Source organism: Perca flavescens, chromosome 12, assembly GCF_004354835.1.
Source record: "Perca flavescens isolate YP-PL-M2 chromosome 12, PFLA_1.0, whole genome shotgun sequence".
NCBI lineage: Eukaryota > Metazoa > Chordata > Actinopteri > Perciformes > Percidae > Perca > Perca flavescens.
Genome location: NC_041342.1, coordinates 23,800,665 through 23,814,614, shown reverse-complemented (window position 1 = coordinate 23,814,614; position 13,950 = coordinate 23,800,665). Strand labels below are relative to the sequence as shown.

The window sequence follows — 13,950 nt, the reverse complement described above, 5'->3', positions numbered from 1 at the left end:
TTTGAATATTGTGGAAATTTTAAGTAGAGGCTGATGCCTATGAGCAAGGAACTGAACTGCTAATCATTAGTGATGTTTATAGATCACTCATTCAAGGAGTTGATTGACATCAGTTCTTGCAGATACTGTAGTATCTAGCACAGCTTAAAGGTATAGTAAGTGATGCTAATCCAATACTGTTTTTGTCAAATTCAGCTACTATCTCCTCACCGTCACCTAGCTCTCTATTGTCTGTGTGCGCTGAAAACAAATGTGGTGTTAATTCACAGCCCTGGCTATATATATGGAAAACGAACACAAAGGAGTGCACAAGCCACAAAACACTTTTCCAGCCTATCGGCAACAGGCGGCTTCAGTTGATGGTAGGGGGGGATTGGGGAGGCAGCATGTGAAGTAGTTGTCAGCCAGTAGTTATCGGTCTGTGAATCTAGGGGGTGGAGGGGGGGTTGTATTTGTTTGGCAGTTGAGTTCAAATATCAACAATCTTTGCACAGCATTGCTAACTGCACCTTTTTTTTAAAAACTGATTTTACAGCTGTGAAATCTGTTAATATACAAATTGTGTACACGTGGAAGTGTCTGAAAAAAATCGTTCCAGAAAGGCATACATTTTCATGACTTCTGCCGATACCAATATGCTTTATCAGTGCTACCTACTGAATATTACCAGATACTGTATTTCTCAACCTCATTTGCATGTCATACTGCAAAAGTGCACATGCACATCGCTATTGAAAGAACTATACAGTAACTCTCCAACATGCACCTATATCATTATTCCTAAATCACTATTTCTGACAAAACTGTTGTGCTGCTAGCATGCTAGCAATGCTACTTCCATCAAAAGACTTCATTGAAAACTACTGATGCATTTTAAAGTGATGAGTGATCAGTTAAATAAAAATTACTGACAGAGGAAAAAAAGCCAAGAAGACACTTTAAAATCATAACCAATATTACTCTAGTCTCTTATCTTTTAATCTTGTCTACTTTAGAAAATACTTCAAAATGATTGGGGTAATAAACAACTTGTGTTCTTGAACCTCACTCTGTAACTACTGTCAGTAACCAATCAATGCAACATTCTTGCACTCTGAACACATTTCTATTATGCCTAAGTAAACATTATGTATTGCACAAAATGAATGATCCCCTCAATTCCTCTTCTATTAACACAACAGTCTGAAAAACATCATCATCGTCTTCTACAGAGAAACGCAGACTCCCAGCTTCTGAGAGTAAATTGTCGAGAAGCAGTCCAAGATGTGGCTTTCTTAGCGGTCCATCATGTCTACTAGCTGGGGTAAAGCTGATGCAACAGCACCGTTAACTCCACCTGGATTGGCAGGCTGCTGCTCTCCAAGCCTCAGTAACACCACCTCTCTCATTATTAATGACTTCTTGGCTGGGGACTTTGGGATTTTATGGTTATAGCCAATCATCAGCCACTAGTGATACTACGACAGGTTTGTTGATGTCTGAAGAGGGGCCTTTGGTGTTATCAATGGTTGCTTCCAAAGAGGGGTTCGGTTGGGGCATGGTGGCGGCCGGTTGACCCAGGGAGGCTACCAATAATAGGAAGTTGTTGGTACGGCGGGTACCAGTGATTGCTACAGCCCTCATGACCTTGGTGGCGACCTTGGAGGAGCTCTTTGTGCTCGAGACTCGTCGAGGAGCCTCACAATGCAGCAGGGCATGGAAACATCTGTAAAACTGGGGAAAGCATAAAATATGAACGCGATCAGAAATGTATACTGAAAAATTAGTCAAGAGACCATGGGGGATGAAATTGTAAACACTAACCAAGAAGAGTATTTCTCTTACATGTTGTTTGACATCTGTTGTCTGATTGCAATAAATGTAAATGTTTCATCGAAAAGAAGATATTGCCCAAACATCAATTTGATTCAAGCTGTGGTCTCTACCAATGAGAAGTTGATTTGCCTTATAACTTAACTCTCTCTCTCTCTCTCTCTCTCTCTCTCTCTCTCTCTCTCTCTCTCTCTCTCTCTCTCTCTCTCTCGACAAATTACAAATAATTAGGACTGATCAGACCCTTCTTCTTGCTCCCTGCCCCCCTCTGTACCCCTACTTCCCACAGTACTGTACTCTGTCATTGGGCTTATGGAGTCCCCTGTCTTTCATGTGGAACAATACTCCAAAGGACACAAATTATTGGTAAAGTTTGTGAACTAAATTGAATGGTCAACTAATTACATTGTCAATTGTGTGTGAACCATTACTGCATTTTTAACTGGATAAGTGATTTTCCTAATTTGTGCTTATAAAGAGTGGCAAGTTTAGGGTACGGGAAAAAGAAACAATCCCCTCTTTTACGCACAATTTGATATTTTCTCTTGGGTAAACTAACCACACAACATTTCCAGGCCTCCCTCTCATACTGCACCTGTGCCACTCCATTGGAGCAGTTTGCGGGTTTAGGGCCTTACTCAGTGTAGTAAGAAAGCTGTTATTGCTTTTTCACTTACACCACTCAACCTTTATCTTGATGGTCTGGGAATTAAAACGGCAACCTTCCAGTCACAATCCAGCTTCTCTAACCCTTAACAAAGGCTAAAACATCTGACCTACTCTACAGTGTTGACAAGACACTGTAGTTTACATTGCAAGCAATGTCAAAAACCGTTTGGCATATACTTTTTTTCCTTAACATTCACTTTTCTACGAGACTAGTCTAGGTGTAGGATGACTTTGTTTCAACTGTACAATTTAAACTGCATGGCATTGTGCCTCTGTTCTACAGGTCTAATGGCTTTGCTTGCCATGGCTACACAAAGCGCAATGTGCACCAACAGTCTACTATCTGCCTGGTTTCCCCTTGATCTGCAAGCAACTGCTGGCAGATGAATATGTGCCTTTCACATGTCAAAGATGCCTCTGACCTCTTTTTTTTTTCCTGGTCTGTTAAACCCCAACGAAGCATTAAAATGTCAGGCTGGATAATGAAAATGATGCACCCTTGTCCAGTGAAATGGGAGTTCTCTTCATAATAACCTCCCAGTGGTTAGTCGGAAAGTAGTAGCAGCTATTGGTGTCTCCATGGTTCTCCAAACTGCTATGAGGCGGCTTTGCTAGCATAACAAACCTTTGGTTGGGGGGCAGGGGGGGTCTGGGTTGTGAATGGGCATGTAGCATATCTGACTTAAATGCAGGAGACTGGAGCTCGCCTCACATCACAGACCTGCAATTAATTTTTTTTAACCATAATCTTGATCTTATCCCTCTGTTGATCCAGACTAGGCAAACTGTAATGGGTCCACTGTCCTGGGTAGTAAGGAGCAGATGTAATCCTTGACCAGTTGTTTAAATCATTTAATTACTACAGAGGTTAGTGCCACTGGGCGGGAGTCATTCAGGCAGACTGGTCTTGTTTTCTTGAGCGCAGGAATGATTGTGGACAGACTGAGCCAGTGACCTGTTGAATATTATTGTTAATACTAGCGCTTGTTGGTCAGCACACAGTTTCAGGGACCCACCCACTGATAATGTCAAGTCCTGCAGCTTTCTTGGTGTTCAACCCAGAAACCCGTGGATACAAGAAACGGATCTGGAAGTCTCAGGATTATGATTTTATGTGGATCTTCCTGTTTTACACCAACCTCTGCACATGACAGAGCCCCTGTGTCAAAGTCTGGGTATCTGCTGATGGACAGATAGGAAGATTCTGAATAATTGAAGACCCCAGCAGTAGGACGAAAGCATAACAATGTATTCAGCTATACTTTATATTCCAGGCATTTCCAACCACATTCAAGACATATTTTCAACACACAGGCACTGGACCACAATTTAGACAATTCTTCTTCCTCAGCTCCTGTTAATGTGGAAGACGCCACTCTTGAGTAAACGTAGTGTACTTAGTATACTTACAATTTCAGGTATACTTATAGTCTACTACATTTTCTCATGAGCACAAAATATTTTGAAACTCTGTCACAGCACCTGGTTAGAGTAGACATATTACAAAAGTCAAATGTACACATTAAAAGAGTGTGTGTATGTATGTATATATATATGTATATATGTATATATATTTGTGTATATATATATGTATGTGTATATATATATATATATATATATGTATATGTGTGTATATATATATAATGAATAATCCTATAAAAAATAAAAGTACGTACTTACAAACTGGTTTTAAAGATTTACATGTTCAGTAAAAAACAATGGGATGGGGTCTGAGACTAACGCTGGAGAAAGTTTAGTATTGATAAACGGACGCATTTTTAGTTTTGGTCTTTTCGTTGGATTTTTTAAACAATAGAAATTGTATCCTTTAAATTACAAAATCAGGTGAGAATTCAGTGGTCGTTGGACTTGACATTGAACTTCTGCATATCACTGTCAAATGCTTGCTGGGTATGAAGAGGTGCAGAGAGGTAAAGACGGAGAGAAAAATGCCTCAGGACAAAGTCTCGTCACGATGCATCTATGAGCAACACATACATTACCTTTCTCAGTCAGTCTGTCCGTGAACTATAGGTCATCTAAGAGTGAGGGCTTGCATGTACAGTAGATGCAATAAAAATAAACAATCAATGCCTTTCTGTGGTGCTATTGCACACTCCCTGCTACCCTCAGCTGTCCAAACAACACACTGAAGAGTGTTCGACAGATGGAAGAGAGGGAGATAGAGACAACAGACATGGTAGAGGATGAAGTTAGTCGAGACACAGGGGCGTCAAGGCTAAGGTCAAGAGAAAGGTGAAGGCAATGACCGATGAATAAATAAAGCATGACAGGGAGATGGAAAGAGCAAGATGCACTGACAGAGTATTTTAAAGAGGCGATGGGAAGGGTCATCCCAGACTGCTCACATCAGGTTTGGGTGATGCTTTCTATGATCTTGGCTGATGCTCTACGGGTAGAGGATGACAATAAGAGGGTCAAATGTCAGGCATCATCTCAGGAAGTAAGGTGCTCATCTATTTCACACAAATATACCATCATTAGCAGTTCTCACACATTGGCTCTGCAATAGGAGACATGTTTGCTTATTGCATAAAAGTCCAAGATAATCCAAAAATATGCATACAGTAGGCAGTATTTTCATATTCAATCATTGATTTTATCCATGCAAAAATGAATAAATTATCCTCCTTTATAATACTTCCTTTTGAAACTTTACAGTGTCTGAGAAGAGATCAATTGCAGACAATGACTTAATTCACTTGCAGGTTAAGTGATCTTAATGAAGTGAGTCAATGGCAAGAGGCATAAGGCTTCTTTTACATCAGCACATAACCCACTACTTCATTTAACAATTGCTTGACTTAAATTGATCCAATAACGCCAGAAATACACCGCACACAGAATTTATTCCGCGAGTGAATATTTCAAGCCAGGCAGGTAGTCGCATACAGGGAGGCCACGGTGCAGCCAGATACTTTGGAAAATAAAACTAAATTCAAAATAAAACACCAAGGTTTATAGGGATTTTGGCTGTCTCAATTGTCTACAGATGCATGTCTGGTACGAACAGCCAGGCGTGAGATCGGGGCACGAATGTACGCTTCACGGCTTTTCGCGGCGCTTCCACGTGCACTGTGTTTCCGCAGTAACCTTCCGGTGCAAGTATCCCGCAGACCACATGGGCAGATCTGAGAGCTCTAGCTGGAAAAATGAGCATCACACAGGAACAAATTAACAGAATGACAATCTTCCTACCTACCTTATTTCCTCTTAGGATTTCCGAGCACATTTCAGTTATCACATATTGTGTGTATTTATCTTTTCCACACTGCAGTCAGACATTTCTTTTTAGCAAGCAAATATATCCAAGTTCCTGTTTAAAGTGGCCTGAAACCTTTGGTTCTGTTGATGGTGGTGGTCATTTACAGTACAAATATCCTACAGTAGTTAATGAATGATATGAAAAGTACAGCACTTTGAGTGGACATTGGCACTTCGTCTTGATCTTGGTTTTAAGACCTGCGTACCTGGTGAAGAGCCCATTTTGGGCCTGAAACATTCAGTATGTTTACATGCACATAATATTCTGTTTTTTGCCCTAATTCCGAAAGACGATATTCCGACTAAGCTGTTTACATTGCTAATGAAAGTGAGTATTCCACTAATATTTCCGTTTACATATAGCCGTGCAAAACAGGATTTTTTTTCAAAGTTTACCAGCGGCGGCAGACTTTTTGGACCGTGCGAACACAGCGTCCCTCTTTCATTCCTTCAGTCAGCTTCTTGAAAAGGTCGGCGTGTTCTAAATAAATAAAATGTTCTTAATAAATAGGATAAATATGTTTGGAATTATTTTTACAACTGAAATAAATTTTTCGTTATTACAGAGGGAAAATACCGAGGAGGAAAAAAAGGTACCGCTGGGTACCAGAACCGAATTCCAGGTGTCGTTACCGATTTAAAAAAGGGAACAGTACCCAACCATAGCTCATGCTGTGTTGTAAAATTCTTAAAATGACTGAAAGGACTTAAATTGTGTTAAAGAAGACATATCTTGCTCATTTGCAGGTTCATATTTGTATTTTGGGTTTCTACTAGAACATGTTTACTACTGTTAAATATGTGTGTCAATATACCTGTATTCACCCTCTGTCTGAAATGCTCTGTTTTAGCACCTGTCTGTTTGAGCTCACCTCCCGAAAAGCTCAGCCTGCTCTGATTGGCTTGTGAGAAAAATATGGAGCACCATTGCAAAGCAATGTTCTCAAGCCTTGGGTGGAGATATAGCGTATCGGTTTTCTCATCTAACTCTCCCTACGTGAATTCTCGCAAAAAAGATGAAAACTGTTGCTATTCCTTTTAATGTTTAAGTCCTCTTCCATTTACATTCTTTTTTTAATGTGCTTAAGTTGTTACTCTTGCAACAGTTTTGGCAGCAAAGCTGTCGCCTACTCTCAGCAGACATACTGTATAAACCACATAGAGAACCATTTATTCACATGAGATAAAAAGATGATTCAGTGTTAACTTACCAATAATTCCTAGGTTTCTTGGTGCAGGTCCCTGACATCCACGTCAGGCCTCTTTGGCTGTGAGGGCTGTTCATCGTTGATGGGACAAACACACAGCAGCTGCTACTTGTATCTGTACAGCATTTTTAGTCTTCAACTCGCCTCAACTCACAGTTTCCATAGTAACGGGCTGGGAGGAATTGAAGACTGAAAATGACATACAGGACATTCGGTGTCCCTTTCTCCTGCTTTCGCTCTCTCACGCTGTCATAAGGTCATGGACGTGTGGGCTAAAATGTCCCTGTAAGGTCAGTCAGCGGGGGATCAAGTAGGAAGGAAGTGTGAGACTGGAAATACAGGAGATGGAGCAACATCTAGAACAGGGTGAGGTTTTGTGTTGATTTCCAACTTCACAAATAAATAATTCTTGACAGTAACTCTGAGGAAAGTTTGAACTTTATAGCAAAGCACTTCAATAGCTTAAATGTGACAAGATTTACTGAACAATATACAGTACTGTATATTATTCTCTGTATAGTACATGAAATCCTTCTGCCTGAGTCTGAAGAGAATATTTTCTAAAACCTTACACAGCATTTTGTGCTTCACTTAAAATAACAGAATGAGATGATAAAGATTAAATTGAGGAGAAAAGTTTTATCTGTCTGCCCCAGTGGGAGAGGATGACAATTCTCTGGTTATCTGCTGTTCTTTTTACGCACCATGATGAACAGTTTTTCAGAAAGGAACAAAGCATCTTAAGTGTAAATGTATTGTTTTTTGTACAACAAGTTTAACTAGAGGACCTTGATAAGCATAAAGTACAAAGTTTGAGGAGTTAAGTTTCAAACCAAAATATAAATCCTAAGTTCAAGCAATAGGCATTAACAATAAGGCGTTCCCTCTGTAAAAGTAATATCTGTCAACCAAGGGAAAAAGTCACCTGCAAATACTTAGTGTTATTAATCATTTTATAAGTCTGAAGTTGTTCAAATTTCATTAACAACTTTGGTCTCCTTTACTGAGAGGTTCCATTTACAAGTTGAGTGCCACCCGAAAAATGTAATACACAAGATACACACAACAAATTGTAAATGTGAGTGAATGCACTGTTTTTATAAGTTGAGTAAGTCCAAATGATAATTTCAGGCCCCTATTTTCCCAATTTCTTTTAGGATGTGTATGGATTTTGTTCAAATTTCCAGACTGATCTCATGAAGTGGCGTATGGAGGAGAGCGGGAATCGTGACCCATGTGTGACGTTATCATGTCCCGCGTGTGAGGTTTCCTTTCCATGGTTGTTCTTCTTTTCCTAAACCCAACCCGGTTATTCTTTTCCTAATCCCAACCCATGTGTGACGTTTCCTAAACCCAACCATAGCCTTGCGATAACGCGTAGCCTCGCGATAACACGCGACGTGGCTTTAGAAAGTGGCGTGTATGTTTACGCTGTGACGTTGCAGACTGCCGTCTGCTGTATACAGTGTAGACATAGCTGAAAATGCATACAGATAACACGCCACTTGGCTTTAGGAAAGTGGCGTGTATGTTTATGCGAAGTCATGATGTCATGTTGAAATTTCAGTTATTCACTGTAGCGTAGTGCTGCTCTTTAAAACGCACCCAGAGAGCCAGGACATTCTCCAGCAATCAAACTCTTAATCCAATTTCTGATTAGCCATTGCTTAAAATGTTGCAGCATAAGGGAGCTGACAAGTTGTGTTGACTGCTTAAGTATGCTGATGCTGCGTTCATGTCATATGTTCTGTAAATACAATCTGTCAACAGAGGAAATTGTCAACTTCCCTGTGGGAATTATAAGTTCTGTCTATGGACATTTTTGCAGCTGCTGTTATCACACACCAGGGAAAGTGGCAGAAAATGTGTATAGTCACTGAGGGTGGCAAGTCATCATAAAAATAATTGCTGTGGTGAATTTGTTTGGCTTAATATTCATAAATATTTGTGGATATCAATGTATCAATGACTAATGCATTCTTTAATAACACACAAGCAAAACAAACCTGAATACAACGCAAAGGCAGCAAGTTAATGAGGAAGTGTGTAAACAAAAGAAGAGCGGATTAAACCGCAAGGGGGCCCCCAAGCAAAAATGAGCTGTAGGTCTCTCCATTTCTTCCTTCCCTGCATTATGTACGAGTTAGTAAATAATTATTTGGTCGTGGTATTTTGACATTGTTTTAGGAATATGCACCATTTAAGCAACATAGACTGTATATAAAGATGGACGACACGTCTCCACTTCCTCCCACTGTACAGAAGTGAAGCCAAATACATTTTCCGGATACCGGCTCTGCCATCTTGTAATTGTATACTTCTGCCAACCACCAGGGGGCGATCAAGATGTTTTGGCTTTACTTTTGGGGAGCTGTCAAGCTGTCCATCTTTATATACAGTACAGTCTATGTTAAGTACGGCAAAAACTGAAATAATGAAGGCCCTCCTACAAAATGGGGCCTTTAAATTAGAAAAGTGGCTCCCCCATCTTTTTTTTTAAGTAAAGTGTTCTGCGAAAGCCTCAGTTCAGACTTAAATTGACAACAATTAAATCAAAGACAGTTGTACAGTGACACGTGATTGAAATACAACTAACTATAATGATAAATAACTCCAAGTAATGAATGCCTAGTTAAAAGTAACTGGATTTATCCTGTTAACAATACCTGACCTCTGAGCATATCCTGTTGCGTCACAACTGAATTTGTACTACTGGTTAGGCAAGGTGTCTCATTAAATCTGATTTGGATTCAGCAAAGACCTTTGTTAGAAATACCCTAATCTAATTCAGGGAAGAGAATCTCGGATCCAATATCAATTAATGTTCTAGACTCCAAGGTCTGTCTTTGCTGAAAACTAAATTGCTAAATAAAAAGTCTCTGATTGAATGATTCAACAAAAACATGCTTTTTTCCATCATTATGTGGATTAAATTAAATAACACAAACAAGCCAGCATTGCTCATTAAATGTGACATTAAAGGACTGCTGTGACTATTTTCATACAAAGGCTTTGTCTCCCCCAAACCTCAATTCATAATTTAGTATTTATGTACATCTTGTTTATAATCAGATGTGGTTCTCCACATTTTGGCCACTAGTGGCATAACCCAAAGAATGACTGAAACACGTCTGATGTTGGAGTTCACTTCCCAACCCTGACTGCCTTTTGGCTTTCATTCTGTCTCCTGTCTCTCTAGCCCTCCAACCAAAAACACACAAGTGGGGACAGCGCTGTCTAGTTCTTGTTTAGAAGCTGATGGCCCAAAAAGTTTGTGACAGATGTACAGACATGTGTTTGCAGCATTTCTTCTACTGCTCTATTGAACTTTCAGGTGTTACATTTTTTTGTGTCCACAAATGTAAAGGTCCCATATTGTAAAAAAGAAAATGTCCATGTCATTTTCTATTATAAAGCAGGTCTAGGTGCTGTATAAAAACGGTCCACCAACAGAGAAATGCACACAGCCGGTATTCCAAAACCGTGTGTTTAAACAAGCCGTCAGGACTTCAGTACAGTTGTAATGTGAAAAGTTCTCACAACTATACTCTATATAGGTAAAAAGTGCTGCTACAGTGTCGTTACAGTCATTCCCCGGCTGCAATGACGGTGCAGAGACTCTGACAACGCAGATATGGAAGACCTGGAAAAGCTTACCAATCAGAGACGACTAGGCTTTTTTGTGAGGGGGGCGCTTAAAGAGACAGGCGCTAAAACTGAGTGCGTTAGACAGAGCGCCAATACGGGTATATTCAGTATTCAGTATTTTTTTTATTTATTTTTTTACATTAAAGCATGTAAACATTTTCTAGTAGAAACCAAAAATACCTGAACCTGAAAATGAGAATAATATGAGACCTTTTTAAAGGCCTGAAAAAGTGTTTTCCTAATCAGCTTCTTACTCTAAATAATGGGATCTTACACATTCTGCACAAGTTATAGCAGTTTTGAAGTGGGCAGGACTCAATGAGAACACAGTAATGTCACATATTTGCTGCATTTACCGTATTTCCTCAAATAAAAACCGGGAGTCAATTAAAAGCCAGGCCTCTGATAGTGACCGTGGGCGTGGTCAACACGGACAAATAAAGGCCGGCCTCAAATTAAGGCCGGGGAAAAAATAGTGTGGATAATCTCCTAAATGCCTTACATATAATATTAAGTCAAAATAAAATTCAAGTTCATTGTACATTTCTACCAATTTAATTTAACAGATTCAACAATATATTCATGCTTTTTTCCGCACTTTGTTTTTCTGGATTATTGTCCTATGCTAGCCTCGTGAGACCGTCCTGATCTCGCGAGCTCCAGTTTTCCACTCGCAGATCAGTCTGGCATCTTGAGGCAGAGAAAATTTGGAGCCGTTAGCCAAACGACCGGGCCAATCAGCGTTGGTTTGGAGGTGGGTTAGGTGGTGATAGACAGATGGTTCATCCAATCAAATAACCAGTATTCCGCCCCTTCCCAAAAGTTCTCCAACGGAAAGTTCCCAGATGGATATGCCGAGCAAATGCGAAGCAATCCATTTGGCGGAGTCAGGTTAGTCCTATGCGGCTGTATGTGTAACTCAGCCAAGTGTAGTGTGCAGTAACGTACAGGTGCCAGCAGATGGCAGTAGCTACATTGGATGTAACACGGGGCTCATTTAGTGCTAGCAGAGAAAGACGGACTCTGGTGCTAGTGACGGACTTTTCAACAACCAAACGAAAAGAGTTTTAAAGTATGCGGAGGAAAACTCGGGTGAAAAAGCTGCGGGACGTTTCGACATTGAGCCCAGTAGAATCAGATACTGGAAGAAACAGAAGGATGAGCTGACAAGATTAGCCGACAAGAGCAGAGCACGGCTAGCTAGCTGGAGGTGGGAGGAAACACGTTAGCCTGGAGCTAGAAACAAAGCTACCGGTAGCTAGCTACCGTCTGTAACATTACTCAGATACTGGTGTAACTACTGTATGCTCTTATTGTAATCTACCAATAATACTGTAGTATTGTACCTATATTTGAAATAAATACCCGGTACATTGACAGGGTTCAAACACAATGGTGGCGTTTGATTAATTCTGACCCAAATTGCTTTGTCGCCCTTCTGGCTGTTGATGTATATGGTGATATTTTTGCAAATGTGAACGCTATGGTTTTTCATTTAAAACAGTTTATTTAAAATAATTATACTTATCAAACAGATGGACTTAGAAATAAAGGCCTGCCTCTAATAAAAGCCTGCTTCAAATACAAGCCTGGTCCCTTCTGCAGTTCAGGTAAATAAAGGCCCCGGCTTTTATTTGAGGAAATACGTAAAATATCCTTTCCCCATGCAGTGGTTGTTTTTGTCGTTTACTGGTGAAATAAGGAAGAGGCTCAATATGTATATAACTTTATAGCATTTATTTATTTTTATAACTATTTGACTGAAATGGTTATCAGAAATAATGTATTTATAAAAAGACTAAAATGTTTTGACTAAAACTTGATTAAGATACCTTGCGTTCTCTTTTGACTAAAACTAGACTAAAATGACAAGACTTTTAGTCGACTAAAACTTGACTAACAAAAAATGTTGGCCTAAGACTAAGACTAAATTAAAAATAGGTGACAAAATTAACACTACATCCTAACATGAGCAAATACATGTGCACTAGATACAATCACATAACATTCTTGTCTTGTTTACAACTACTAAAATGAAATTCCAATTTAATACAAAAATTAAAAAACACTGACATCACATAATTAAATAAATAATTTGCCTATAGAAACCAGACAAAATTAATAAAAAATAATAAATAAAACTCTGATGGATCCATTTTTTTTGCATTAGACTTAAATGAGTGATATGTTGTGCTGTTCACATGGATTTGTACAGCTCCAGTTACTTTTAAACATGCTCCATAAATAAACTTGACTTAAAATGCAAATGTGACAATAAGCTGTTTTTTACATGGGGTTAAGTGCATTTTTTGGATGTAACTTCCTAGAGTCGCTACTTAGCTAAGCTAACCCTCTGTAGCCTTATATTTAACAGATATGAGAGTGGTGTCAATATACTCAGCCAGAAAGTGAATATAAGCTTATTTTTCCAAAATATCAGACTTTTCTTTTACGGTTATAAATAAAACCTTGAAATGCCTGATTTGAAGCCAAGTTTTCAAATATTAACATTATTCAAGCATCACATATTAGGAGAACCCACAACTTAAAAACATCCAGCAGTGAAAGTGATAATAATAATGATGAATCTAATCCCCCTAAGAGGGGCATGTGACATGCACTCTTTGTGTCAGCCTTCATTTATCTCCACACAGGCAAATTAAATATAACAAAGTAGTAGAGCAAGTAGACATTATAGTCCCGATCCACTTACAACAACAAGCTCAAAATGGGATCTCCCAATTAAAGTTAATACCTCCCTAAGTGATTCATCATATTGTCTAAAGTGGGACTTGGCCAAGGTTAATCAAACCACCGTGAAAACCAGTGGTGGACTGTAACGGAGTACATTTACTCAAGTACTGTACTTAAGTACAAATTTGAGGTCTTTTCTTTTACTTCTACACCGCTACATTTCACAGAGAAATATTGTGCTTTTTACTCCACTACATTCATCTGACAGCTTTAGTTACTTTACACATTTAAGATTTTTGCACACAAAACATACGTTTATAAAATAAGTTTTATTATAAATTAAACTACCCAACATTATAACTGCTTTATAGTTGTGCTGTGCTTATAGTTTTGATTGTTTCCAGTTTCTAAAATTGGAGGATTTTCTGCATTTCTGCAGTACTTTTAATACTTGTAAGTTCATATTTCTGATGATACTTACATACTTTTACTTAAGTAACATTTTTAATGCAGGACTTTTACTTGTAACAGTATTTTTTACAGTGTGGTATTAGTACTTTTACTTAAGCAAAGGATCTGAATACTTCTTCCACCACTGGTGAAAACAATCGAGATGAATGGCCTCAGTAGTAAG

General features: G+C 39.0%; 1 protein-coding gene across 1 annotated transcript in view; it reads right to left on the bottom strand.

Annotated features, from left to right (window-relative positions):
• Nucleotides 1-1,428: 1,428 nt before the first annotated feature.
• The window catches only part of tmtopsa (teleost multiple tissue opsin a), a 56,934-nt gene continuing 44,412 nt past the window's right edge, over nucleotides 1,429-13,950 (bottom strand). The window contains exon 4 of the mRNA XM_028594328.1: nucleotides 1,429-1,713. Coding sequence (XP_028450129.1) covers nucleotides 1,429-1,713 — 285 coding nt within the window. The remainder of the gene's footprint in view (nucleotides 1,714-13,950) is intronic.